This window comes from Pavona decussata, unplaced genomic scaffold (assembly GCF_977016875.1).
Source record: "Pavona decussata unplaced genomic scaffold, jaPavDecu1.1 SCAFFOLD_49, whole genome shotgun sequence".
Lineage (NCBI taxonomy): Eukaryota > Metazoa > Cnidaria > Anthozoa > Scleractinia > Agariciidae > Pavona > Pavona decussata.
The window spans coordinates 2,031,813-2,059,781 of NW_028145471.1; the positions used below are offsets into that span (position 1 = coordinate 2,031,813).

The 27,969-nt window shown below is 38.3% G+C and overlaps 3 protein-coding genes across 4 annotated transcripts; 1 reads left to right on the forward strand and 2 right to left on the reverse strand.

Moving 5' to 3' along the window:
• Positions 1-4,482: 4,482 nt before the first annotated feature.
• On the reverse strand, positions 4,483-15,874 carry LOC146481601 (uncharacterized). Of its 2 annotated transcripts, XM_085108382.1 has the most exons (20): positions 15,576-15,874; positions 15,047-15,117; positions 14,516-14,577; positions 14,363-14,426; positions 13,301-13,344; positions 13,162-13,195; positions 12,960-12,991; positions 12,825-12,870; positions 12,275-12,322; positions 11,632-11,663; positions 11,466-11,520; positions 10,914-10,942; positions 10,314-10,359; positions 9,922-9,969; positions 9,744-9,797; positions 9,516-9,547; positions 9,254-9,299; positions 7,817-7,845; positions 6,566-6,611; positions 4,483-4,685 (listed from the first exon to the last, which is right to left on the reverse strand). In XM_085108382.1, the coding sequence occupies exons 1-20, from the start codon at positions 15,592-15,594 to the stop codon at positions 4,614-4,616; spliced, it is 909 nt and encodes a 302-aa protein (XP_084964508.1). In that variant the 5' UTR covers positions 15,595-15,874; the 3' UTR covers positions 4,483-4,613. The 2 variants fall into 2 exon arrangements, with proteins under 2 accessions (XP_084964508.1, XP_084964509.1); XM_085108383.1 differs by lacking the exon at positions 12,275-12,322.
• Positions 15,875-24,225: 8,351 nt separating this feature from the next.
• LOC146481602 (uncharacterized) lies at positions 24,226-25,075 on the forward strand. The gene is made up of 2 exons (XM_085108214.1): positions 24,226-24,281; positions 24,448-25,075. Exons 1-2 carry the CDS (start codon positions 24,238-24,240, stop codon positions 25,004-25,006), a joined length of 603 nt encoding a protein of 200 aa, XP_084964340.1. The 5' UTR covers positions 24,226-24,237; the 3' UTR covers positions 25,007-25,075.
• Positions 25,076-25,331: 256 nt separating this feature from the next.
• Positions 25,332-26,599, reverse strand: LOC146481603 (uncharacterized). The gene is made up of 2 exons (XM_085108215.1): positions 25,939-26,599; positions 25,332-25,744 (listed from the first exon to the last, which is right to left on the reverse strand). The coding sequence occupies exons 1-2, from the start codon at positions 26,597-26,599 to the stop codon at positions 25,332-25,334; spliced, it is 1,074 nt and encodes a 357-aa protein (XP_084964341.1).
• Between the last annotated feature and the right edge of the window lie 1,370 nt (positions 26,600-27,969).

A 27,969-nucleotide genomic window follows, 5' to 3' on the forward strand; every position in this document is an offset into this window, starting at 1 on the left:
CAAGGCCGAAAATGGTAACAAACACATAACAAAGAAGTTGGCAAAACACTGCATACTAGTAAGGAGGAGGTTTATCGATACGAAGTCACTACACGTGATGTATTATCGACCATTTGATTATGAATCATTAATGACTTTTGAAATGATTTTAGTGCATATGCAGCAAACTGCTTACCAACGATAACCATTGCAATGATAATTGTTACGCAGGGGAGTAACCGGTTTCCTCTTAAAATAATTAAAAAAAAAAAACATTTCAATAGAACTGACATTCTAAGGTACATGATTATGTGGAGCTGGGGGTGTAAGGAAATCAAAACATTATATACGCTGTAGGTAAATATTCAGGACAGGATCGGCTATTTATCGAGTTACGATAGTTTTCTTTACGCTCAAAAGATAATTGTATAGGGTTCTGTTCAATGGATTCCAACTAATTAACTGCTACGGCTCGTGCCTCTCTGCACTTCTCTCGTGTTCTTAAAAATTCCCGCGTGCTTATATAACTCAACAATGCACGAGGAACAAGTTTTTTATTTCTTTTATAAAATATAAACAATCGCAACTCCTCAGACAAGTGCGAATTTTAATGAATCAACATCAAGTTTCTCCTTATACGAGATAACGCGTAATTTAATAGCGCCCGCTCTTGCCGATCACGACAGGGCACGCGACAGCGCAATCAAGTAAAAAGTCAAACTGTTTTAGTTTTCGTCACGTCGTAAGCAAGTTCAAGAAGTTAACTCCAAGTCAAGTTTAAGTTTTAAGGTGTTGAGAGACAAGTTGAAGTTAATTATAAGTCTGGAAACATCAGTACAAGAGACTGTTCTTTGCGAATCGCTGGAGTGACAGCGCATTCTGTCTCTGAATTTCTCAGATTTTTCACAGGCAAAAAATCTGGCGTGTGCTCCGTGCAAATGTACAATTATAATGCACGCACCATACGTATGCTTCGTGCATTGCAGAGTTTTACAGAACTCAGTTTGACCAATCACAGTGCTTGCTTGACCCTGGCTATTTTATAAAATCAATACGTTGAGCGGAGACAACGACATTAGTTACACAGGCAACAAAGCTTGTTAAAGAAGGATGCAAATGCTGATCCCGCTGGAATTAAAAAAAAAGACGTGAATTTGTGGTCTCACAGCAAACATAAAATGTGATATCTCCGGTTCTATAAAGCGCGCAGAGACGATTGAAACGGCAAAATATTCTGTATTTAAGGTCACGTTTCCCTTTGGAAGTGTTTATGATGAGTCGTCTACTGATGAGTAATTTGTTTGCAAGCAGTTCATGAAATTGAGTTATTTTCCGTGCGCACCGGCAAACGTGAATTTGTGAGTGGCGTCATGGCCAAGTACAAAAACGTACTATCTCCGCTTCCAGAGGGTGCATAGAGATGATTGAATTGGTGAAATACCCTGCCTTCACGCCTGGTGTTTGCCGTAAAGCTATTTATAATGTGCCGTCTTTTAAAGAGTAATTTTTTCGTGCTCTGTCGTTTTGCTTCTTCCGCTGCTCGTCACTACAATTCTCTTTTTTTTCTCGCGCTATGTCTTACTGTTTCTCTCGTTGTTGGTCACTGATGTTTCGCCTGTTTGCTCGTACTCTCAGTCGCCCTCCGTCAAGTTGAACTTTTCTTATTCGTCGCCTGCTTTCTCCTTTTTTCTTTCTCTTCTTTTCCCGTTTGTCCACATATTCAATAAATACATAAATTGACCTTGACACTTGTCTTCAAAATTTTTTTTGCATTGCCCATGCAACTTTCCGCGAAACAAACGCGGGTGGCAGCACAGGCTTCACATATTTGAGTGTGCAGTCGCATTGATTGTCCTGTGGTGTTGCGTATGGACGGACGGTGACATCGTAACCAAAACCAAAATTTCTCTCATCGAAAGGTTACCGTAATTAGAGCAGGGGTCCGTTTCTCGAAAGTCCCGGTAACTTACCGGGCCCGATAAGTATATTTTTAAATGTTTTTTTCGCCGATTACACAGTGATTACAGAAATGTTTCTTGGCCAATATTTTCATAGAATTATAAGATTTAAAAATTTAGTATTCAAATTTAACAAAAATTGACTTCTGCTAAAAAACTTTTATCACCAAAGACACTTACCGGGCGCGGTAAGTTACCGGGACTTTCGAGAAACAGGCTCCTGGTCGCTTACGAGGATGGGTCACGTAAGCGGCCACTAGAGGTGTACGGGACAGATGGCCGATTACGGGCGCTTCCTCGGTTACCAATAAACATTGGAAATGCAAAAACATACCACCGAATTATTATTTTCTTTCCTTATGCAATAGCCAGCCGCGAAAACGGTGATAACTGTAATGAATGTGATGTATAATCATTGTGACGAATAGCGATGTACGGTTGATTGATTAAAATATGCAGAGGCTAATGGGATTTTCTTCCGGGTGTCCACTAACCTGAGCTTTTAAGTTTTTCAAAAAAAAAAAAAAAAACAGGAAAAAACAAAGGAAAAGTCTAAATCGTAACCTCTGAAACTTTCCGCGGCCGCTTACGGGAGGATGCCCGCTGACAGGAGTGTGTCAAGACAGAGTTTGTATGGTAGATGTAGTGGGGTTTTGTGAAGGCGGTCGTAAGTAGAGCTGTCCGGTTACGAGACTATCAGTTAAGAGAGCTTCCACTGTATAATCAAATCAGCAAGATTTAGCGATTTTTATATTTTTTTATTAATCAACTATTCCACTCGCGTTTGTTGGACACGAGATGATTAAAGCCAAATCAGGGCTTTGCTCCTCGTTGCCTGTCTATCACCTCGTATTCAACGCACGCTCGTGGAATAATTGTTAAATACTGTCCAGTCGTATATCTTGAAGTCTACGGGATTCCCAGAAGTCTAGCTGTGGTTTAGCCTCCCATGCAGTTTTTTTCTAGAAAGACATATAACCCTCTTCAAGAAGGGTAATTATTACTCCAGCCTTGTCTCTACTAGAGATGACGAGTTGTGGTTTGGTATTTTTACACAAATCGAGTCCACTGGATTATCAGCAGTCTAGTTGTGTTATAGACTAAGGACACCTTATCGACAGTCGCGTGATCACGAGTGGAATGAATGAGAGTCCATTGGACTCGCTTCAAGTCTAATCGTGACAGACTTGGAAAAAAGTCCATGTAAATTGCTAGGGAGATTAACAATATCGTCCTTTGAATGCGATTAGATCACGTGCTCACTTAATGGATAAAAGAACGAGGCATACTGACAAGTTGTATTAGCTGACTTCCGCTTAAGTTGTTACGGACAAGACTTCCGCTTGGTGCTATCGACGAGTGAGGACTACATTCAGACAAAATCTCTCCGGAATAACACAGATGTTTACTCCTCCGTTTTCATAGCAACATAAGAAAAATATTTGTAAACATTTGGACATCATAATCAGAAACTGCATTTTAGCTGTTCGAGCGTTCGGTGTCTGTTTCCAGCCGCTTCATTTTATTGTTTAAAATAATAATAACAATAACTAAAGATTGCTTTATGTACTAAATCAACTGATCAGTGATTTGTTAGTAAGATTTTTACCACAACTAAAAACACCCGGATGAGGAAGTGTTGATCCCGCTAACTCCTTTCCAGATAAATTTAGTAAGAGACGAAAATGAATAATACCACTGATAGATAGCAGATTACAAATATCACCATTTATTGTTCAAATCTGAATTGCAGTTTTTCGTGTCGGAGATGTGAATTGATGTCTGTCCTCGTGGATATTGACCTGACAAATTGTCAAGTTCCCAAGAGTGTTATCCCTCGCTGTACAACTTAAAATGATTGTGAAATTCGCCTTAAATTATTGTTTTACACCTTTCCATGAAAGGAAAAGAAAAACAGATTGAGAACATTAAAGAATGTTTTGAATTTGTTTCCCTTTCCTTTAATGGAGGTTCTCAGCTCCAGCAATAAAGAAAGAAAATGCTTTTCTACAGAGTACAGGGTCTGTATGGGAGTTCAAACGTGTTTTTGTGAGTTTTGTATTTAAGTCCCGATACTCCACTTACGACAGTATGAGTTAATAGAGTTTCCTTAGCAAGATTTAGCGATTTTTAGTGTTTTATGTTTTAACTCGCCCATTCCACTGGATTATTAGAAGTCTCGTTGCGTTATGGGTTAGGATACCTTACCGATAGACGCGTTGTCACGAGTGAAGTGAATGAGATTCTATTGGACTCGCTTAAAGTCTAGTGAGAGACTTACAGAAAAACCCACGTAAGCTGCGAGGGAGAGTAGTAATGTTGTCCATTTGAGTCGAATGGATCACGCGGTTACGAGTGAGTTGGAATGTTTTCCGTTGAAGGCGAATTGATCACGTGGTCACTGAGTGGATAAAAGAACGAGACTGATACTCATACTCACGCTTGTATTAGATGACTTCCTGTTAAGTAGTTACGACTTGGACTTCCGTTAAGTCATATTGACGAATGAGGACTGCATTCAGACAAAATCTCTCCGGAATAAAACATATCTTTATTCCTCTGTTTCCATAACAACATGAAAAAATAAATATTTACAAACATTTGGACAGTTCTTGTAGTTTAACACAAGAAGAAATCTATTTACAAGTGTGATTAATTATTAATTGAACAGACGTTTCAGTGGCGCTTGAACAGTCGGCGGAAAACTCGTCTGAATAAACCAGGCTTCTTGTTCTTTTTATCCGCACTCTAAGGGAAAAAAGAGAAAAACTGTGAGAAATAAAATCAGACTAGGCACAATAGAATCTGTCAGTGACGCGACCATAACCACTCCATATAACGTTTGTCATATTATTGAGTTGGGTGGATTAACGAGATTATATTTATACAATAACAAAATTAGTTTATGAAGATTTGTTTAGACCAAACCAAAATAACCGTAATCACAAGGTGGTCGTGTTGACTGCGGTGTGGCCATAAGGAGGGTCTGTTTCAGTGTGCATAGCTTAGAACTTGTTAAGAATTTAAACAACAGCAAATAAAACAAGCCAAAACTCACACACAACAACAAAATCAATTTCACTTCTCTGCGATCTTTAAAGGACTGTATGTGTTTTAGAAACTTTAAAGCCGGAACATTTTGTAAAACCAATTTAACAATTGCGTCACTGACCAGAGATTAAAGACAAATTTTAGATGAACGGACGGTGCAGTGAGAATCTTTTTCTTGATGAACATGACTTCATCTCAGATTGTTGAAAACCTGAGCTCATATCTTCAAACTTCTTCCTTTTGCATGCGGGATTAAGCGCGGAAGTTTTTAAAGAAACTGTTGTGCTTGTCTAGTGCTTTGTCGGTTGGGAGTGAAAACGAATAGTTGTAAGAAAATATGTTGAAAAGGTCAATTAACCAGCGTAAAGAAATACAAAAGCTAACGTTTATTCGTCCCAGCGTATTTTTGGCATCAATTTTTTCATTAAGAGCAACAAACAAGATCACAGCTGACCGATTTCTAACATTTGTAATTTCAGATATAATTTCGCATTACTAAACATTGTCCTATGCAAGCAGAGAGCGCGTCACAAAGATGATGCTAAAATCTTTTTACATCGCCAGGAGTTACTTTCAACTACTCGACTAAATAAATTAAAAATGCAGAAGCAAAATTGAAAGGATTACAAAAAAAACCTTGATAAGATCCTTAAACTGGTTGGTTCAGGAAAAAAACACAGACTGGTGAAAAGTAAAACATCCCAAGGGAATGACAGACGGAGGCGCTACAGGAAGACTACAGCGCATGCAGGCCTTTAGAGACTCTTGGAATTTGGATGAAGAAGCTCTAAGTGGATGTTATCTTTACTCTTTTACTTATTCTGGCCCAGGAGTAATCACTTAATATTTTATTTCCATTGCTCTAACAACAATTTGATCCTAGAAGAAAGGTACTTTGTCAAAACAAGTGCGTAACAGTGCCCCTTTAAGGATGGTGCCTACTAATAAGGAAGTATTTTTGTGTGGTTTATGACTACAAAGGGAAAGCAGATCTTAGCAAGGGCTATTGGAATCCAATAGAAAATTGGGGGTAACCACGCATTCTTTAGAGATAATTAAGCAACAATTACACAAGTATTCTAAAAAGCAGCAAAGTACAAAGCAATGTATGGCGTTTTATTTCCAAATTGAAGATTTATTATCTCTGAACAATGCATGGTTAATTCCGGTTTTCTTTTTGTACGCCAAGAGCACTTGCTAAGTTCTGTTTCTCTGCACAGTCTTAAACTGCGTAAAAATATCCCTGTATTAGTAGGCCCCACTCATAGGAAACCCAAGTATCTAAAGAAGCTCAAAACGTGTGCACAGTAAAAAAAATAGGCACCGTCCTTAAAGGCAAACACACAGTGTTGCTACAATCAAAATTTAGTGAAACCATTCCGTTCGCACTCAAGTGAAGTCCTGGCGAATTGAGGCAGATTTCTCACAAACTCAACGGTGTTTAGTCCTGTTATGACGTACACAAGGAAGAGGCAAGAGCAATCAAGAAGTGGAGAGAAACACTCGCCTGTATTTCGTGTTTCACATTACAGTTCTTTCACGCTCCCGTCACTTTCAATGCTTATACATGTACTTACTTGGGCCTGGAGGAGTGCAATTTTCTCACGGACGGCATCAATCTCGCTGTAGAAAAAAATGAAATTATGAGGAACAACTATAAAAAAAAAAACGTTAGCAAGAGGCTGCCGCTTAAGGTTTCATGTGTTAGGAAACATTGTGAGGTTTTTTTAAGATTAAGTTCATGCGTGATGGACTGTCCCTTTAAGTATCGGTGTTGTTTTTTTGCAAACGGATTAAAATCCAATAGAAAATCTTCAATGGGTCCTTCGAGCTCGTAGGGCAGCCTTAAAACCCCGTACACTGCATCATGGCATACTTTTCAGGAAAACTCGTAAAGGAAGACAACCCTTTCCCTAACTGGCCACAATACTAAGAGCGAACTTTTATCGACTGTTTCCTAAACATCTTTGTTGATCATTTCATTATTCTCATTGAATCGTGTGTTTGATCAAGTAGTTACATAATAAGGACAAATCGGATCGTGATCACCATTTGGAAAGGTTGACTACCTAAAACGAGCAAGGTTTAGTTTGTTCATAAAAATCACTTGAACGGTACATCTTTAAAATCAATAATTTTATTGAATCAATTTGTTATCAAAATCTTCATTCGTAGAACTAAAAGAACAAACATTTCCGTTTTACTTGGATATAAACGACAAAGAAAAGTCAATACTTACTTCGCTTTATCGTTAAATTTCATCTTGGCCTAATGTTAGGCCAAGATAAAGCAGAATAGACAAAGCACAAACAAAACCCGATTAATTTGCAATTTTGCTTACATTAACCATCGATTAACTAAGCGTGAGAATAAATAAACTTATACAGGCCAAGATAATAATAATAATAATAATAATAATAATAATAATAATAATAATAATACCTTAAGACAGAAAAGTCAATAACTACTTTGCTTTATCATTAATCTCAATTCTAGCCTAAAATTAGATGAAAATCAAGATTAACGAAAAAGCCAAACAGAAGACTGAAGCAGAAACAATTCCGATTGATTTGCACACATTAACTACCGTAACTGATTAGAATAAACTAAGTAATACAGGCCAAAATCAAAGAAAAGTCAATACTTTGCTTTATCATTCAGTTTGGTCTTTTGGTCTGACAATAACCCAAAACATCAAACTGAATGATAAAGCAAAATAGAAGAAGCACAAACAAACACAATTAATTTGTAAGACATTCAGTTAACCGGCTGCTTAACAAACAGTGACAACAAATTAACTAATATAGACTTGCTGTTTCAATACTTACTTGTCCTTTTGGTTGATGTTGATTTTCATCTGAAAGAAACAGATCGACGGTTAGTTGTTACACGAAGGCCCTTCATGGTTTTGGGACAAAAATGGAAAACAACCATTTCGTGAAGGATTTCAAACGGGAGGAAACAGTTTGGTAAAGTTCAACAAACATAGAACAAAATCTATAGAGGGCCTTGGACAAACGAGATACCAGGATATACCAGGCCCGTAGCAAGGCTAAAACAACTGAGGGGGCTTAGCAAAATGGTGAAACAAAACTACCCCCGTCACTCAAAAACAGACTGATTTGGGAGTTTAACGAGAACATCAAAAAACCCCGGTAGATTTAGTAAGTAAAACAATAACTTTGCACCCTGGATCACACTCTTAGGTACATCTTTCTGCCTTTTCTTTATAACGTGGACTACTACGTGAAGTTTCCTAATTTCACGTTTAAGGAAGGACGTAGACAAACGACGACAAATTTTTGTTTCTCTTTTTAAATTTGGAATCGGGCAGTAAGAATCCGACGGCAGGAGAATTTTTTTTCCTCTGGTCTTGAGGACATATTTGTGTGGCTTTTTGTGTGACAACGCGGGAACACTAAATTTTTTATAAACTAAGGACATTTGTATTGCTTAAAATGAGCGGATGTCTTAGAAAACAAGTAGTTTATTTCGATAGCTTTCATGGCTTCAGATTGGTTGATTTCAATCCATTTTGATTCTTATTTCCGATTCACAAGATAGGAGTTCCTGTTAGCGAAGGGTACTGACAGGTAGTAAACAGACTATTATATTTAAAGGTTGTGAAAAGACACTTGCAGCGTCAGAATTCAACATTAATTTGTTTTCATGATATTTTTTGGGCACATTGCTCTTTAACTTCCAAAAATTCTGGGGGGGCTCCCCCCCCCCCCCCCCCCCCCCCGCTACGGGCCTGTATACTGCATGATAGTAACTTACTGGTAGGAAACGAATTCAAGTCGTCGACAGAGATAGAAAAAGATTTCCAAGGACAACATTGAAGGTAAAATACTTAAATGTCCTCTTCTGTGCTCCCAGATCGTGTTCTGCCCTTTTAAAGCCATATCTGTGTAAGCGAATACAGTTTGATCGTTTTCGATGCTTTAGCTGTAAATGTAAAGACCTGATTGGTTTTAGGAAACCAAATTTTGCTCCCTGAGTTTACGAGCTGTTGGGCTTTATTAAATTTATTCATTCATTTATGAAACTGCAAGGTGACCTTATTTTACAGTTTCAACAGAATATTTGACCCTGTCAAAACAAATGAGGTGACAATTTGCCGGAGAAAACTTTAGATTTTCCTTCCAACTCATTCCAAACATCTAAGGCCATAAAACCTTTCCGCACAGATATAAACTGAAATGAACTGTTGAGTGGCCTTGTGACGAGGAAGGATTTTAAATCAGATTCTTATAAATCTTTACCTCGAGACGCCAGATTGCGAATTCGCGGTCGATCGCAGCATTTTGGCTGAAAATTAAGAAAACAAAATCGTTAACAGATCTAAAAAATGTCTTTCATTGAAAAAAGTACTTTTGAATACGTTAATTAACATTAATTTTCGGCTAGGTTTGTGTGGTATGTGGGCGACAAACCGGCCAGGGTAAAACGCAGTTTTCAAAGCACTTCAGCGACTTTTTAACAGCTACGGCACTAAAATAATGAATATCATTCGTGCCTCCTTACCTTACAACTTCGGCCTTCTTCTTTTCCAATTCCTACAAGAAATCAAAATAATTTGATTCTGAATAGAAATCCAATTTCAAACGTAACTAGTTTGAAACTTAAAACCGCCGGAAACGTTTGGCCAGATATAAAGCGCGCATGGTTTGCAGGTAGAACTCTGATCCATCATCAAAAGATTTACTTTTGGCTTATCACATGATTCACTTTCTTTGTGGTTTTAAAACTAACCTGAACTCTTCTCTCAAACGTTTCCACAGCCCTGAACATCTCCAAGCATTTTTTCTACATAAAGCGAAGAAAATGGAGTATCTCATTGTAACAACATGCGAAATCCTTCCTAAAGGTTGCACTATCAAATGCCGGTAAATGAATTAAATTAAAATACATCAGCGGACTTAAAACAAACCTGGATGTATTCCTTTGTCTCGTCGATTGTCTCTTGTTTTGCTTTATTCTGCAGAGCAAGGCAGAAATTCTTGCTATAATGACAAATTTTCTGTTTTTCCTTTGGGCACCAAAGTTAATGTTGTGTAATAGCATTCCTCAAATGAAAACCACATAGCAAACACTAAGGATTTACTGAAATCGTACTTATGTCAAGAAAAGGTTTGCTATATGTAAAAATAGCGAGCGCGAACGATAATTGTCTGCATATTGCATTAAGTTGATTTTTAAAAGTAAATAGCTCTTATATTATATATATTATATATTCATTTTTTATCATTATGATATGCACTGTCAGGCTTTTGTGTGGAATGAAAAGTAAGTCATGCACATTAAATTATATGTTTTACTTACCATTTCACGCACCGAATTTAATTCTTTGATGGAAGACTCCAGCTCTCTAGAAATAAGGTATCACGATGTGAGTCAATGTTAGCTACAGGTACATTTGTCGTCGGAGCATAGCAAGGTAAAGTTGGACTACTATCTTAAGTGGGCCACACGGCTGGAGCTTGAAGCAACCAGGAGTAGTTTTACTCCCCCCTGGATGGGATGCATATCACCCCAGGGTTACCCCCAGCAGTATGTCGTCGATACCCATTTATACACCTTGGTGAAGAGAGACAATGTGGAGTAAGGTAATGAATACCCTAGCTTCGAACAACCGACCCTCCAATCTTCCGAACGAAAATTTGATTGAAAGGTTCGGCGCGCTAACTACTACATTTCCGTACCTCTATCAGAGTATAGGAACATAATACATTTTGCGCTTGTTTGTACATTAAAATGGATAAAATAACTTAAAGTGTTCCTTATCAGCCCGAAAAAAATATAACACTGTTCTGAGATTACAATTCTCGACCATGTTTAGTGAGTCACATTGTAAATGCTTTGGGTAGACTCTGGGGTAAATAGAAATTTCTGTTGTTGTCGTCTAATATCATGAATACTCACTTCTTTCTTTCCTCGTGCAGCTCGTTAAGCTGGAATATTAAAAAAACACATAGCATAAAGTTGTTGAGTCGCTCCTCAATAATTTGTAATTATTTTGCTTCCGGTGTGTTTCTTAAGTTTAGAAAAAAGTTCAATTTCGCAATACAAGGCTACATAAATATTTGTAAACTTTTTAAAAAACTGTATCTGAAAATAGTGACCACAGTCCCTAAAAAAAAATATGGGAGACACCGAGCTTTTTCTTAAAGCATAACCACTAAAAGCTTAAATTAGGGAAGTTTTTGGCAGCGCACACTGTTGCTATGGTAGCCTGTTTTGTCAACAAAGCGGCTATCACTTGTTTACCAATCATTAGGCATTTGTTTGTCTACTATTATTGTGGTATTAATTGACAAAGGGTGGTAGAACTGATCCATTAAAGTTTAAGTGCTGGAAAGTGATGGAAACTATTACAAGCCATCGTAACTCAATTAGGCTGTCTCTTCCCCAAAATAAGTTTATTATTTTCTTCTTCAAACGTAGAAAATATTGATAAAGTTCACAATACGTTACCTTCTGCAACTTTATCTTTACAGTTTCGTTTTCTGATTTTGTGATTGTTATTTCACTGTGAAATGATGAAATTCAGTGATTTTTTAATTATAATGTTTGAACAGAGATAAAATCAAAAGTCGCTACTAAATGATTGAAAGTGTTAAAAGCGCAAATCATTAGTTACCTTTTGTATTTGTCAATGAGTGCAGTTTGCATCTGTACAAATAGCAAAGAAGGAAAGTAATTAACCCATGAATGAATAGATGAATTAGTTAATCAAGCAAGGAAGGAAAAAACGACTGATTGGCTGTCTGGCTTGGCGAGAGACAGAAAGATTGGCAGAGTGACAGACTGACTAGCTGATTGATTGATTGATTGATTGATTGTTTGATTGATTGATTGATTGATTGATTGATTGATTGATTGATTGATTGATTGATTGATTGATTGATTGACTGACTGACTGACTGACTGACTGACTGACTGACTGACTGACTGACTGACTGACTCACTGACTGACTGATGATTGCAACAGACTGATTGGTTCGGGTAGATAGAGGGATTAATTTATATGGAAACTGTGTGGCTCCGTCGAGAGGAAATAAATCTTCGTTTTTATCAAGTGAGTTGATAATGTAATTTGGCCGTCGTAAAGAGATTCGAGAGCAGGCGTTTCGCTGAGAGTTAGCCCTGAGACAGAGCGAATCAAGGAATTGAGGGTTGTATGTTGTTTATACAGCTGTTTCACTCCGCCTTAACGATGGTCAGTTGTCTATTACAAATGTTTGTTTAAACCTTTAAATTAGACACGTTAAACCGATTCAAACCTTCATGTTTTCTTTCACGATTTCTTCCGTATCTGCAAGTTGTTGTGTCTGTTTGAAGAATAGAAAAAATATTTATTGGAATAAATAATCTGCAAGTGCGTCACTCAGGTTACATTTAAGCCCATGTGATAGTAAATCATTTAATATCGTATGTACCGCTACGAAACTTGCCCATTCTTTTAACCAGAGCTTTGTCCAATTTTGCAGTAGAAATTAAGAGAAACGTGAGTTCTTCTGTTAAATTTTAAATGGAAAATATAAAAATAGTTTCAGCTTTGCTGCGGACCTCTTTATTTGCACGCGCTGCGGATCTGTTTGTTTACGGACACTAACTCACTCACTCTATGCCTGATGACATAGTGGGTAGAGCACTATACAGTCCACTACACAAAAATCAGTCACAAACCAATGGCTCGTAAAAAACAGTAACTCTGACACTCTCTTCAAATTCGGTGGCTGACTTCCAGATTGTTCCAACAAAGTCAAATCACAGCACAAATAAATAACCGTGAACGCTTTGATTAACTGTGATTAACAAGGTCGCACTTACCTCAAGTTCCACTTCTTCCAGTACCCTTTTTAGCTCCTGGAGTTTCCTGAAAATACACAAAATCACAATAAATACGCTACAAAAAAACAAAGTTTTCCTCAAATTTATCACTGGTTCTTTATTAATATCAATTACCTTTCCTCTTCTGTGTTGGTACTGGCAGTTGCCTGCGATTAGAGGAAAAAATACTTTAGACATTTTTTTTGGATGTGGGTGTGGGTGTAAGTAATATTCACAATACGCCAAACACTAAATGCATTGCCGATATAATTCCATCACGGAATAACGATTCTTAATTTTAACCTAAGCGAAAGTCAGAACAGTAAATAATTTTCACCTCTTTCCTTGCAGCTTTCCTTTCTTCGATTTCACTGAAAGCAAACGCAACTAAATCTTTAGTAAAATAAGTTGTTTACATGCATACAGCTTTAAATATGGACTACATTTACTTATCATTATCGGAAACTGCATTTTACCTCTTCAATGGTTCATTTTCTGCCTCTAACCGCTTCATTTCGTTCTGTTTAAAATAAAGATCAAAGTTATGTTTCACTAACTAAAGTTTGCTTCACGTACTAAATTAACTGATCAGTTATTTGTTAGTAAAATTCTCACCACAACTAAAAATACCCGGATGAGGAAGTGTTGCTCCCGTAACTCCTCACCAGAAAAATTTAAGAAAAGACAAAAATTATCATACCACTAGATCGCCACCGATAGATAGCAGATTACAAAGATCACCATTTATTGTTCAACTCTGAATTGAATTATTCAGGGACCCACACCTTTAAGATGGTTAATTTTTTCTTAATCATATTCATCACTTACAGAAACAACTTACCTTAGAAAACCGACAAAACCGAGAATTTTAGTCAGTTTGTCATTAGTTTTGCTGCTCAACGGACGACTAGATTTCAACCGTGAAATAACGGAATTTCAGCTGTTGTTTCTATTTTCACTCGTTCGTTCGTGGATTGGTATTTCACGAAGGTGAAGTTTCATCGCTGAATGAGTCGAGGAAGTTTCTACACGAAGGCGTTAATTTATGAAAGCTTGCGGGTAAATATTTGAAACGGAGAATTATGCACAGCTACTGTCATCATGGATCATTCAGTCCCGCTGTCATAACGAATAAAGAAGCACATCTGATTTACGGAAACATGAACAAGGAAACTGGGTCTTCACAAGCTGGCTTCCACAAGAAAACAAGTCAAAAATTTCTATTTCTTCAGTCTGTTATGTTGGTCAAATGTAAGGGACAGACTGAAACATTGACTCCTTACTTCAAAAGAAAAGAAAACATATTTTAGTTATATTTTAGTTGATACAATTGACAGTTTTTGATGCATTTCTAGCCATTTCAGAAGACTTAAGTTTAAATTTTTTCAGGGGGAGAATGTCCCTGGATCCCCCTAGTTGTCTCACGCTAAGGCGTTCGCTTTAGCCTTTAGCACCCCCCCCCCCCCAACCCACTCCAAAACCCGCTCCTGTACGACTAAAAAAAAGGAAATTCGCCCAAAATGAATTGTGTTTCATACCTGAAGCTTCTCCATTTCCTTCCTGTGATCTTTTTCCAACTCTCCCACTTTCTTCTTCTGTTCACTGTGTAAGTAAATAAAACAATTAACGATGGAGCATATGTGGTGTACACTGATTGTCTTCGTCAGGTGTATAAAAACTATTTCACTTACTTTCCCAAATCTTTAATATTTTTGATTTGGCTTTCCTTGCCTTTTATAGAGGTTCTCAGCTCCTGTAAGAAAGAAATAAAATGTTTTCCGTCTTCAGATGAAAAGTATCTTATAGGTGTAATTATTTACTTGCACAATTAAACCTTAGTATCCTCCATCGAATAAACGGATATAGCAAAGCGCCCTCCTCAAATAAACCCTCCGCGGTGTTGTGAAACAGAAATGCACCTACGCTAGTCGCTCACTAATGAAACGAAACTGGAACTAATGCGTTACCACTTGCGTTTTTTTTTTTTTACCCCAAGGTGTCTGAGTACATCAGTGGATAAGTGCCATTTCCTTGTATATTGACAATAATCTATTAACGTGTTTTCCTAGCTAGTTTATAATTTGTTGTATGTATGTAAATCATAAGGTGAAATATTGAACAATCATTTTGACTGTTACTGGAAGTGATGGCAGGCCAAAGTAAACATATCGGTAAAAAAAATTGAAAATTTTGTCAACAAAAAAAATATGTAAGAGCCTTACCGCATTCTGCCTCTCTATATCCTGTAGTTTCCTTCTAAGTGAATTCCGATCGTCGAAGGTTGACTTCCGACCTGAGACAAACAATTTTAAATGGTAGCCAATGCATTTCCGAGGTTTTTGTTGCTTTAATTAAACGAGGTTAAATATAAATCAGCAGCAAAGTTGAAGGAAAAACAAACTGTCAAAAATGACGTGATTGTTGCTATGGCGCGTGTGGTCTGGTGCGCGTTCCCAGGAATTGGAGCTCGTGCCACGGGAGACGATTTGTTTACATCTGTTTTCCAGTATTTTGTTTTGTTATCTTTTGTTTTTTTACAAGAAGGGCAATTAAATACAATTTGCTTAGGAACTCTTTTTTCAGTCACTGGGCCATGCCGTTACTTTACTTCCTAACGATTCATTTTCTGTTGTAAGTCACTGATAAGTTGGTTGAAATGTTGAGCGCAAACTCTATTTTAAGAAATGTGCCCTTGTACTGCGAGAAATCTCTTGTCGCACAGTTTTCTATGATAAAAACTTGAAAATTTACCTTTCTTGTCGGATTCCATTTTAAAATCAAGCTCTTCACTCTGTAGTATTCCGTACAATAAATTACTCAGCAAAAGTACACGCCGTCAGCTAGACTTACAAACTGTGAATAAAATTTCCTTTGTGACGTAACAGTAATGTCAATTGGAATCTCGCGCGCGAGGAGAAATCTCATTCGTCCAAACTTGTGGGATACAAATATCTTCTTATTGAAATAATGACCAGGAGCGAAGGAAGGAAGTATAATATATTTTTTTTTAATTGTGTGCTACCAGCAGTCTTTTGTTCCCCTCATAGTAAGCGAGTGAAAAACGCGAGAGCGCGCTTCATTTTTCCCTCGACCTTCACATAGGCGCATCGCGTTTCCTCGCACATCTCAGTGCGGTAGAAGGGATTTTTGTATCCATTCACGTGACCTTTCGCTGGACGATTTTTTATTGAGATGACACAGTTGCCATAGTCATACGACATATTTCCAAAGATTGTAAGATCAACTAAAGAAACTCAAGGTCACAAGTGAATGACAAACCCAACCGTAGCTTTTGAACCAGGAACTGCGCAGGTCTTCCTTAAAATCCTTTTTGCGCAATAGCGGATATCATGTTGGAAGAGTTTGAATATGAATTTCACTAACGAATTAGGAATTAGAAGAAAAAAGATCGGGGTTGGCCAAATCATTCCATACTAACATCATAGATAGGTTAGGTGGACTTATGGATAAATATACCAAAGTTTGCTCTTCAAGTGTTTTGGTATAGGAGATATGAGATCCACTCTCCATCACCCCCTCAGGTCCTAGTTTTTCTGGTAAATTTGACCCAAATTTGACAGCCAGCGAAAACTGTACAATTTAGCGAACGAAGTTCATGTTTTGTACCTGATACAAATGGACATAGAACTTCTTGTAAAAAGCCAGAGATATGCGAAATAAGCAAAAGTCACTTTACAACATTTAGTTTTGGAATACCTATATTTCGTACCTGCAAATGAGCAAGAAATTAGCCATTTTCGACTTCACGCATAACAAACAACTAAAACTTCAGCAAAAACTGGATGCCAAAACCAAACACTCTTAGCTTCCATCTATTAAAATCAGCAATAATCTTTTTGGGCTATTCAAACAGCAAGATGCCACATCACCTCCATTTCTCCTACTACTCGATGTCATGTACAGCACGACACGAACGCAATCAATGTGCTGTTTAAGCCGCTCCTGGATTTCGCATTGGGTTTGTCTTAAGTTAAAAATATTCAGTTGATCAAATTAGTTCCACAAAAAATTCAAATCCCCTCTCTTGCGAATTTGACGGAAAGAAAATTAAGAAAACGCGAAAATAAACAAAACGACGCCATGTTGAATTTGTTCACGCGGGATAGACTGGGAACTAGTTGATTGGTTGTCAGGGAGCCAGGGGCCATGATTGTTCCACGCTGTTTTTCATAAGTAAGCTTTTTGATTTAAGGAAGGCTGGTTTAGGCTCATGCCGTAAGTGGCAAGGAATAACAAACTATTGGGAAATGAAGATACCAACGAGAGTTACAACCATTTTCGTTGCTTATTAAATGGCCTACATGTTGTTATGCTTGCTGGGCAGGGAAAATTGTTTTGAAATTTAATTTGCATTTTGTGGGCTTTGATTAGGCGAAGTTTCTGGGTCAAGCTGTCTTGTACTGTTAAAGACGGGATTACAACAAATCAAATAAGAGCCAAAAACGCAAGAGTAATTTGGAGAAACAATACCGTAGCCCAGTTGGAAGTCTTGTTTGCAGATTCACTTGCAGAAACTCTATTTTGTTTCAATACAAAGGGAAAAAAATCAGAAAAAATAACTTCATATTATTTTATATCGTAAGAGACTATACACGTACGAAAGTATTTTATGACAATTTCGTTCTTACCATATTTACATTTATTACGTGACATATGGTCTTCGCTCCAGTCTTTTGCGACAGTATTTACATTGCAGTCAGAAGCGTAATGTACACCACAAAATGAGCTGCTCATTTTCAACTGTTGACAGTCCAACACGGTCCAACACCATACGCACCAAATGAGCTCCATGTTACTGATTCCGCTAAAATCATGCAGAAAACATTTAACAGATTATCTAACTAATCTGGGTGTCAGTGGATCGAAGTCGAGGTTTGGGGACATGGATTAACGAGGCTGATGTTATTCTCAATCGCGCCGGATTGCATTCTCTATCAGAGGAAGACAGGGAAATGTCCAAAGCACAAATACGAATTAACAACACATTACCAGAAGTTAAAATCCAGTTGTTCTCACCCATCTCACAGAGGTGAAGCGAAAAAATTAAAAAATACTCGTCGGGTAAACAAACAGGTGTCGGAAGAAATATACCAGGAGTTTCAAGTTTCAGTTCCAATAGGATCCGGTATGTACAATAAGCCAATATTTAAATTATTTTCTCGCAGTTCACCTATTTTTGGTTATTAATTTACTCTTTATATGTCACCTGAAGATATTTTCACCTTACGTGTAGTTTCTTATCAGTTCGGAAATCTCTGCTAATTTATCAGATGCGTTGTTTTGTTACAATGTAACAAACATCTCATTCAATTGAAATCAACATTTCAAATATTGTTTCACCCCTGTGTAACACTTGTCGAAAAGGCCATTCAAGCAGATTTAAAGTGGAGGATGCTACCTCAAAATTTGAGGACAAGCTTAAGGTGAATGTTTTGAATTAATAGTAAGATTACTGTTCCATTGGACCGATATATAACTTCTTTATTTGTTCGACTCGGAGACAATTTTGTGATGATCCCAGTAAAGTTTAAGAGTTGGGCGTTGCAGATTCTACGTTAACGTGATGTTATTTGATTTCCTATCATATTTATCAAGGTATCAAAGCGGAGATAATACAGCCAAAACTAATTTTTTGTTAATTTGTCGTGTAAGTTTTCAACAGCAGCTTTTATAACCAAAAAGCGCATTCTCCTAAGGGCCTTCTGGTGTACATGACAAGCCGGAATGATAAGTCCAACGCTTTTATTTAAAGCAAATGACGTATTCAGTGAGGGCTCCTCGGTAAATATTTCGCTTCACGACATGTGTTCATTGACAGACCAACGAAACTAGCATAGTTCAAAATAAGTAAACAAAAGATCGGAAGCAAAACAAACATACCTTGGAAAAGGCAGTTATCTATAGGAAAAAGGAAATTCCAACCCAAAGGGGATCTGCAAGGAAATTTTTTTTCTCTAAATATCAAGCGCACATTTTCCGTCAGTTATCTTTAGTTTTGCGCAGTTTATTTTAAAGGTACACAATTCCATGACACTGTTTCTACTTATGTCACGCATCCAATCTGATTGCTATGCGATAAAGGTAGAGATCATAAAAAAAATCCAATGAAGTTATTTTTTCATGCTATTGCGCGGTTCTGCTGGTTCTATTTTGAGCATGATTCGTTCATGTCATTATTTGTTCAGATCTTGAGCTGTTTATCGCGACAAACAGACGTTTATAGCAACAATGCGCTGGCGATAGGTCCTTCCCTGTCCCCTCCCAACCCAAAGTAAAAATAAGTAGGTCCCAGTCCCTTGAGAGCAATCCAACTCAAGATGGCGTCGTTCTGTTTAGTTCGTATTTCTTTTTAAATTTTCCCTCTGTTAAATTGGCCAGAGAGGGGTTCTAATTTTTTTGGGACCACTTTAGTCAACTGCATATATTTAACCGTGGAGAAATCCAATATGGAATCCAAGAGCGGCTTAATCGGCACATTGCTTGCGTCGTGTCGTACTGTACATGACAACGAGTGGTAGGAGTAATGGAGGTGGTGAAGCATCTTGCTGTTTGAATGGCCCAAAAAGATCATTGGTGATTGTGATAGAGGGAAGGTAAGAGTGTTTTGTTTTAGCATCCGATTGTTGCTGAAGATTTAGTTGTGTGTTCTGCGTGAGTTCGAAAATGGCTAATTTCTTGCTTATTCGCAGATGCGAAATATAGGTATTCCAAAACTAAATGTTGGAGAGTGACTTTTGCTTATTTCGCATATCTCTGGCTTTTTACAGGAAGTTCTATGACCATTGATATCAGGTACAGAACACGAACTCCGTTCGCTAAATTTTAGTTTTTGCTGGCTGTCAAATTTGGGTCAAATTTACCAGAAAAACTAGGACCAGAGGGGGTGATGGAGAGTGGAACTCATATCTCCTATACCAAAACACTTGAAGAGTAAACTTTCGTAAATTTATCCATAAGTCCACCTAACCTATCTATGATGTTAGTATGGAATAATTTGGCCGACCACCTTTCAGCTTTTTCAGATTTTGCCTGGTTTTCCCAGACATTGACTCTTAAGCTTACTGTATACCTTAAGAGGTGTCTCGCGTCCAAGCGATGTAGCACGTCCGGTTGAAACTGTAGATATCTAAGCCCCATATCAAATTAAAGCTTATAGAGCTGGCTATTAAACTATACCAATAATTTTGAAATAAATTGAATGGTCGAATTTTTAGCACTGTTTTCTCGAATCAATTTTTTCACCTGAAGGGGACACTTTAAAGAGCTAAAACTCAAAGGGAATTTGTTCGTTTGCCTTCTAATTTGGACAGTAGCTAGTTTAACATGTACACAACAAACACCTGTTTGCGAATTTTTTTCTTTCAAAATATTTATTCTCCGGGAGCGATTTTTGTACGATCACTCCATATTTTTTTAATCCTATTTCGGAAATGTTCTGTAACTTTTTACTGCAACTGAATATGGCAAAACTCAGCTACGTTTTTTTAGCACTTTGGGTCCGGAAACTGAGGAGCAAATTAAATTAGCGAAAAACAAAATTCGCCTCGGCTTGTAGCTTTCAAAAGGTGATTCGTTTTATTTCAAAATTCTTGGTATAGTTAGATAGCCAGCTCTATAAGCTCTAATTTGACATAGGGGTTTAGGTATCTAAAGTTTAAACCGGACGCGCTACATCGCTTGGACGCGAGACACTTTTAAGGTATACGGTAACCTGGTAACCTTAAGACTGTGAAGGAGTCTTGAAGAAGCCAAAGGAGGGAAAAAGCCTCGTTTATGAAGAGCTATGAAGTAAGAGTACCGATGCAGAAGCGGCAGCATGTAGGCTAAATCGTCCGCTGCAAATTGCCTGCCAAGAAACCATTTACATTAAATCACAAACTGAGTGAAATATAACGTCCATTATTTATTTTTTTATTTATTTATTATTCCAGTTATTCATAACAGTATCCCCTTATGTTACCTTTCTCACTCTCTCTTAGTCCGGTTTTTTCACCAAACCACCTTCAACCGAACGAAGTTGTCTTTTGTTTACACCACGACTGCTCTCCTCAATGGAAGCCAATTTGAATTTGGCAAGGTCAAATTTTTTTCAAATTAGTTTCCAACGCGTTCGTATAAGCCATTTATGTCAGTTTCCTTGTAAAACTGTGATTTTACGACCGTACTTGAAGTTTGAAGTTCTCTCCTTCGCATGGAGGACAATAGTGGAAAACGGAGAGACAAAGATTCTGACCTTCTCAGTGAACGTATCAGTTCACCCGTCTTCCCAACCTCTCCTCCGTTTTCTCCGTCTTTATTCTTCATTTAATGCTACAGAATTAACTAAAGAATCCTGAGGATAGAAAAATTTTGTTTGTTGCAGTACAGTTTCGTTTCAATTTGACATTTCAGGCGACACAATAATGACTACATTTTACCGACGGGAACAAATATTAATATCAAGTACTTCCTGCGAGCTTTTCAGACTGGCCTTAATTAACAAAACATTCTAACAAAATAGTTAACAATATAAAATATATAACTAAATATAAGAAAAATCTGGCCTAGCAAAAGTACAAGGGTGCGTTCGATTGACTTTATTCCGGAACAGGAATACATACAATGAGATAAGATTAGATAAATCGTTTATTAAAGAGAACACCTCACAGTCCGAAGACTGAATTACCTGTATAATGCACAAAAAACAAAATCTATTATTAAATTAATCCCAAAGATCTATGATAATAAAAAATGTACAATCTCATAGAATCATATCACTCAGAATGACCTTGTGTTTGTCAAGAAATCTCTAATAAGATGTTTTTGGAGTTACTGGAGTACAAAATCGCTCTTCAATTATCATGTGCCAGCGAAAGTTTGCAAGAACATCTCCTCAAATTTACTTAAAAAGAGAAATCTAAAGCCGGCGACACACCTGGCGATTTTATACGCCGATCGCCGCGATCGGCGAAAATCGCCAAGTGTGCCCGAAGCAGCGATTGCGATTTTCGCCGGTCGCCGCGATCGGGGTATAAAATCGCCGATATCTGGCATGTCAGATATCGGCGATTAAATTCGCCGGCATTCTCCAAGTGTGCCCGTTCCCGCGATTTTCTACGCTCATCACTGCGAATCGCAAGTAAAGTTAACAAATCAGGTTGGGCGATTTTATCACATGACTTTTCAAAACGCTCCTCGATCGATGGAGCGCGGGAACAAGGTTGACGAGCCACATCATCGCGACCGGCGAAAAAAATCGCCAGGTGTGTCCGCATCAATCGGTGGCGAAAATCACTTGCGCTGGCATTCGAACGGCGTATAAAATCGCTAGGTGTGTCGCCGGCTTTACAGCTTATTTTTATTCCGGAATACGGTCAATCGAACGCTACCTAAGTCAAAGAAATGATTTCTTAATTCTCTATGTACAGGGGATCTGTTTACATGGAAGTTCGGGAAGTTCTTGACTGCGGGGCAATGGAGTTACCAGTTCTTGAGAAAACCAGGCCTGAGTGACACTGAAACAGTCAACGCAATTCTGAAGAAAACGTTTGTTAGCTTAAGATTCAAAATGACCGGGGGTTAAGCTCGATGCGGTGGTATCACTGCATGCCATCTATTGTCTTCTCTTCTTTGTTTCTTTCGCTTTTTAATTAGTAAGAACTTTGTGTCCGTTTATTTACGTAAATTTCATAATAAGTTTAACAAATAGTCCTCGATATACTATTGTGACCATTTTTATACGATTTTAAGTCGGTCATGTAGAAATGTAGTTAAACTTAAGTAAATACTATATATAACATCATACAATAGCGCTCTACATCGGCAACAGAAATCAATTAACTTAAATAAAGCAAATATAATCCGATGTGAAATTTAATTAAAACTACAATATCTCCGACTTGCGATATAGTTGAAAAAACCATCGCGGTTTCTAAACAATTATAGATCACAGCGCCGAGTGGCAATATTTATGACACAAAATTTGATGGCACATGAAATGATGAAGAATTGCACTTAAACGGCGAATTCAAAATATTCTTAAGAACGTTACAATCGGGCTTCAAGGAATGGAAATCATGAACCACACAAGTCAAGCAAGTGAAGATACAAGAAGTCTACTAGCGGTCATAATACATACTCTAATTTGGATGCTAACCACAGTTTTCTCAATCGCAGGCAACTTGCTTGTTTTTCTCGCTTTGTATCGAAACAGAAGATTACGAACAATCACAAATTTTTACGTGCTGTCTTTGGTAATCATCGACCTTATTATGGCGACTCTTGGATATCCATTCAACATGATTGCATCAGGCTTCCGTAAGTGGCCATTCGGTTTCGACTTCTGCCAATTCAATGGTTTTCTCTCTCATTTTTGGACGGTCGTGTCGATTAACATCTTAACCTTAACCGCCATCAACCGCTACTTTTGTATGGTTAAGCCTCAGTTTTATCCCACCCTGTTCACGAAGAAGAAAACGGTTGTTTCAATCATCTTCGTATGGCTGTGCACCCTCGCTGCAGGTTTAGCTGTCACGCTCATTACACCTGTTTCATTTAAATGGCACCCTCACTATTTATTCTGTCAATTGGAAAGCAGTGACACCCTACCAGCTTTTACCTCAGCGTTTCTGACTGGATTTGTCTCCCTGCTAATTTGCTTAACCTTGGTTTGTTATGGAAGAGTGTATTGTGTCATAAGACGTCACAACTCTACTGTCATGCCATTTCTTCAAGACGCAAACGCCCAAGGAATCTCCAGTGTGCACGAAATCCAGGCATCTAGAGTTCTCCTCTCTGCTGTTTTGACATTTTGCATCTGTTAGATTCCCGCAACAATAGTTAGCTCTTTAGAAAGAGTAGCGCAGGTAAATGTACCTTCATTTTGGCAAACTTTTGACACGTTGGTTTTTGCCTCCAGTTCGTGGATCAACCCAATTGTGTATACTGTCATGAGCCGAGCCGTGAGGAAAGAAATTATAAAACTTATTCGCCGTAGAAACGAAAACTGATAGCTTTTATCTTTATAACTCCTTTCAGTTAATTATAAACCAAAAACAACAACAACAACAACAACTGATGATCACATGAAGAGAAAATGTGGCTTAACTTAATACCGACCTTAAGCAACCCTGGACGGCGATCCCGAGGAGGTCAACCGGAAGTCAAGATTGCGTTGTTGACTGCAATTTGCATAATAGTCGAGCCGTCCACCTGACGTCGCGCCGGTCGTTTTCACCAGTTTGGCGGTTTCTCGAGAACGTGAGTTTGTTTTTGAATGTTAACTTTGAAATCCGTGTCTTTTCCAAGCCTAATCTGGATTATATTCTAAACTACCGATATTAGGTCTTATAAGCAAAAGCTATTGATTTTTTCTTTCTTCTTTCCAGTGGAAAAACGCAAATTCACAGCGACTATGGCGAATCCTGGAAGTGAAGTTCCCGCCATTGCTAAAAATGGGTAAATATATCTTTTCTTTTCATGTCATTTACCTCGGCTTTCTCTGAAATGTACCCGATTTTCAAAACAAAGCTGATAGGATTATTTAAGTAACCTTGAACATGAAAAGCTCAATTTATTTGTGAGCGATTTTATCTCGCTAACTTCATTTTATTTCAATTTATAGGTCAAATATCATGGAGTGGACAGAAAACCACGATGTTATTTTGTGCCGAGAAATCCTAGTTAGCGAGCCCTATAAATTCAAACCTCGAACATTGGAGAGAGGGAAGGTATGGGACGAAATAGCCGAAAGACTCAATAACATCAAGGATCCAAAGTTTAAAGTCTCAAAGCGATCGATCCGAGAGCATTTCCAGCTTCTGCTTTCAAAGTTCAAAACAAAAATGAAAACCAAGCAGCGGGCGTCTGGCATTGAAGTCGAAGATACCGAAGTTGATAAGGCCATGGAAGAAATTTATGAGAAATGGGAGGCTTCAGAAGGGGAACAACTGAAAGGAAAGGAGAACATGAAGAAAAAAGCTGAAGTAGATAAAGCTAGTGCGGAAGAAGTAAGGCTCAGAGCGACGGAAAAATTAAGCGAAACGCAAAAGAGAAAGAACGCCGAAGAGGGCTGTGCTGTCAAACCTAAGAAAACACGAAGAAACGGAGGAGAAACTGTAGAATTCCTAAGAGAAAAATCACAGAGGGATTACCAGTTTCGACAAGAGGAGTTGCGAATATAACAGAAAGAACAAGAAAATCTGCAAAGCATTCAACAACAACAACTGGAAATGATGAGGATGATGCAACAGCAAAATAATGCTATGCTTCTTATGTCTAAATTTGTAAACAAATAGACATTCCGTGCATTTATTTACTTGCAGACTGATAAATTGTCTCCGTTAAAATTTGTTGTCGTTTAATATGTACAGCTCGTTGTACTTAATAGTTTTATATGGGCTGTTCAGTTGAGGTTGTAGTTGTGAACAATGATCCTACTATTGTGATCTGACCGCAGGTAAGAACTTTTGAAGCTTTGAAAATTTGTAGACAAATTCACACAGTTTTTCAAATAAAGTAGTCTGCTAGTGTTGGAGGATCAAGGTGAAAGAACTCAGATGTAGCGTTGCCGTAAAGACATGTAAGTGCGTTTCTCAGTATAGCACAAACTAGATACATTTTTCCAACACTGCTGAGGCCAATTTTAAGGTTTTTCTTGTAATCTATAAACTTGAAATAGTTCACTATGTCCCCAAAGAGCCACTCCACTGCAACTCTCACTTCACTCAGGGAGGTGTTGAATGCTTGCATGTCAGCCGTCAAGATAGCATTTCTGTATGGGGCTTGAAGTTGCACTCTTAGAGGGTATGCTGGATCTCCGTAGATACACATGGGTTGACCGTGGGGAGATACAGCATGTAGCTGCAACTGATGAAGCAACCCAGAGTCTGCAAGCATCCCAGCATCATGCTTTCGGCCCTCTGAAAACAAAAGTTGATAAGATAATTGTCTCTAAAAAAAAGGAAACTAATAACTTTCCCGGCAATTTATATTTTTCTATGTACGTTACCGTCGAAAATCAAACCTCGGCTCATATAATAGCTCTCCGATGGAAGTTTCTGCGGAAAATGCAGCTTTTCTTTGATGATAAATCGTATTAAAACAAGATACTCACCCACGGGTCCATACATGTTGGCAATCAGACCGTTTGGAAGAGCCACAGACTGAAACTTCAAACCATGCACGCGTTTATGCCCGTTGTATACAATTCGCTGATGTTCTCCTGGTCGGCTAATTGGCCTCACAGTGCCATCTATGAAGCCAAAACAATTATCAAGGGCCGCTCCCTTTACGTGGATTGCATTTGCGTATTCTTGAAGTTGTGCTGGCTGTAAAATAGTGGGATTCCATTGCATGATTCGGTGGCTGTGATTGTTGTAAATGTAATCTATCACCTCGTTGGTAATCATGCTTAGTACCGGTGTGGGTCTTCCAAAGCGCGCTATCATATCCGAGTATCGACATGGGTAAGCAAGTCTCCTCAGAAGCATGCAAAGGCCTTCCATACCATCGCTGATGGAACGCTGTCGGCACTTGAACACATCTGGAATCTGAAGGGCTTCAGCTAAAGCAGGCAGGTCATGTTTATTTACTCTAAACTCGGCAACACACTCTGAATTCTCCATCTCATCCAAGTCAAATGTAAATTCGTCGTACGGCAAATCAAGGTTTTTGGAACGGTTTAGATCATAAAGAAGTAAATACTCGTCTTCTGAAATCAAATCATCGCACAGCGCCGCCGTTAACAAGTTTCTCGCATCCCTAAAAGAGGCCATAGCGAAGCGAAACCTGACCGACGCGACCTCTGCTTCCTTAAGTTTAAACTTTGCGCGCCAAAGGGCGGCGTTCTAGCCCCATTCCCCCTCGTCATGGGTTGCCGTCCTCGTGCTCGCCGTCCAGGGTTGCTTAAGGTCCCTAATATTAATGGTTTGTAAATTATAAGAGGTTATGAAATGAAATTTCAGTTTGATCCCAGGGTTCAAAAGTAAAGTAAAGCAAAAGTTATCAACATTCTCGCTATTCTATCAATAATCTCCCGAGTCAGAGGTTCATGATAAAGCGCTTAACAATAACCCAGATGGAAGTGGGATTTAGAAATGTTGGTTCTTGAGAGAAGAGGGAAAAACCGAACTACCCGAAGCAAGGACAAGAACCAACAACAAACGGAAATGGAACCCGGGCCACCTCGGTGAGAGGCGAGTGTTCTCACCAGTATACCATCCCTGCTCCCACGAGATCATTCCACTCTCCTCGTGTGATGTAATTTCCATTTATTATATACATACCGAGATTTACGCACCAAAAAGCATCGAGATAAAAATAGTCTCTTCGCGCTAGAGAAGCCAGCTGATTGGTCATACGATTTTTTTCACTAGTGAAAAACGACGTATCGACGCTCTGATTGGCTATATCATTATTTTCACCAGTGAAAAAGATATTGTCGCTCGCTCGCCACTCCTCTTGACTGACAAATAGCACATTTCTAAGAGCCTAGGCGCATTTTTCTTTAGAAAGATAGCTTCAAATCAGACTAACCGCTTCCAGAGCCTAGATTCATCAGTAGAAGAGTTCATAGACGGACAGGAAAATGAAAACACAAAGAAAAAGACCAAACACGATGTTGCTCTGTTCCACGAATTTCTTGTTTTGAAAGGCGAGACGAGACAAATCAGGGGCACCCAACGACCAAATCTTCCCAAATACGTCAGAAGTGCCTAAAATGGATTTTTGTATGCTTTAGGAGCGTGCTTGGTTAATTTGGAGCTGCCCTAAGAAATAATAATCTGTTCGGATATCATAGGGGAACTTTGGTTGTGTCGAAAGTTTGAGGGGACTTTTTTGTCTCATCCGAAAGTTATAGCTATACTGATGGGTCTTGCCGAAAGTTCGACGAGACAGAGAAGCCACACTGTAATTAGAAAATTTTAGGGGACTTTTTTTCTTGAACTGTGCGACTATGAAAACTTACGAAAATCTTAGGGGATGAAATTATACGCTCCTTAGAACCCAATTACGCATTTCTCCCAATCACCGCTTAATACACAGGGATGCTCACCTGTAACAAAAAAGTAACCGATAAATGGTCTGAGTAACGCCATAAATCAGAAAAATAAAAGCAATGTTCTTGATCCAGTTGATCTTAACC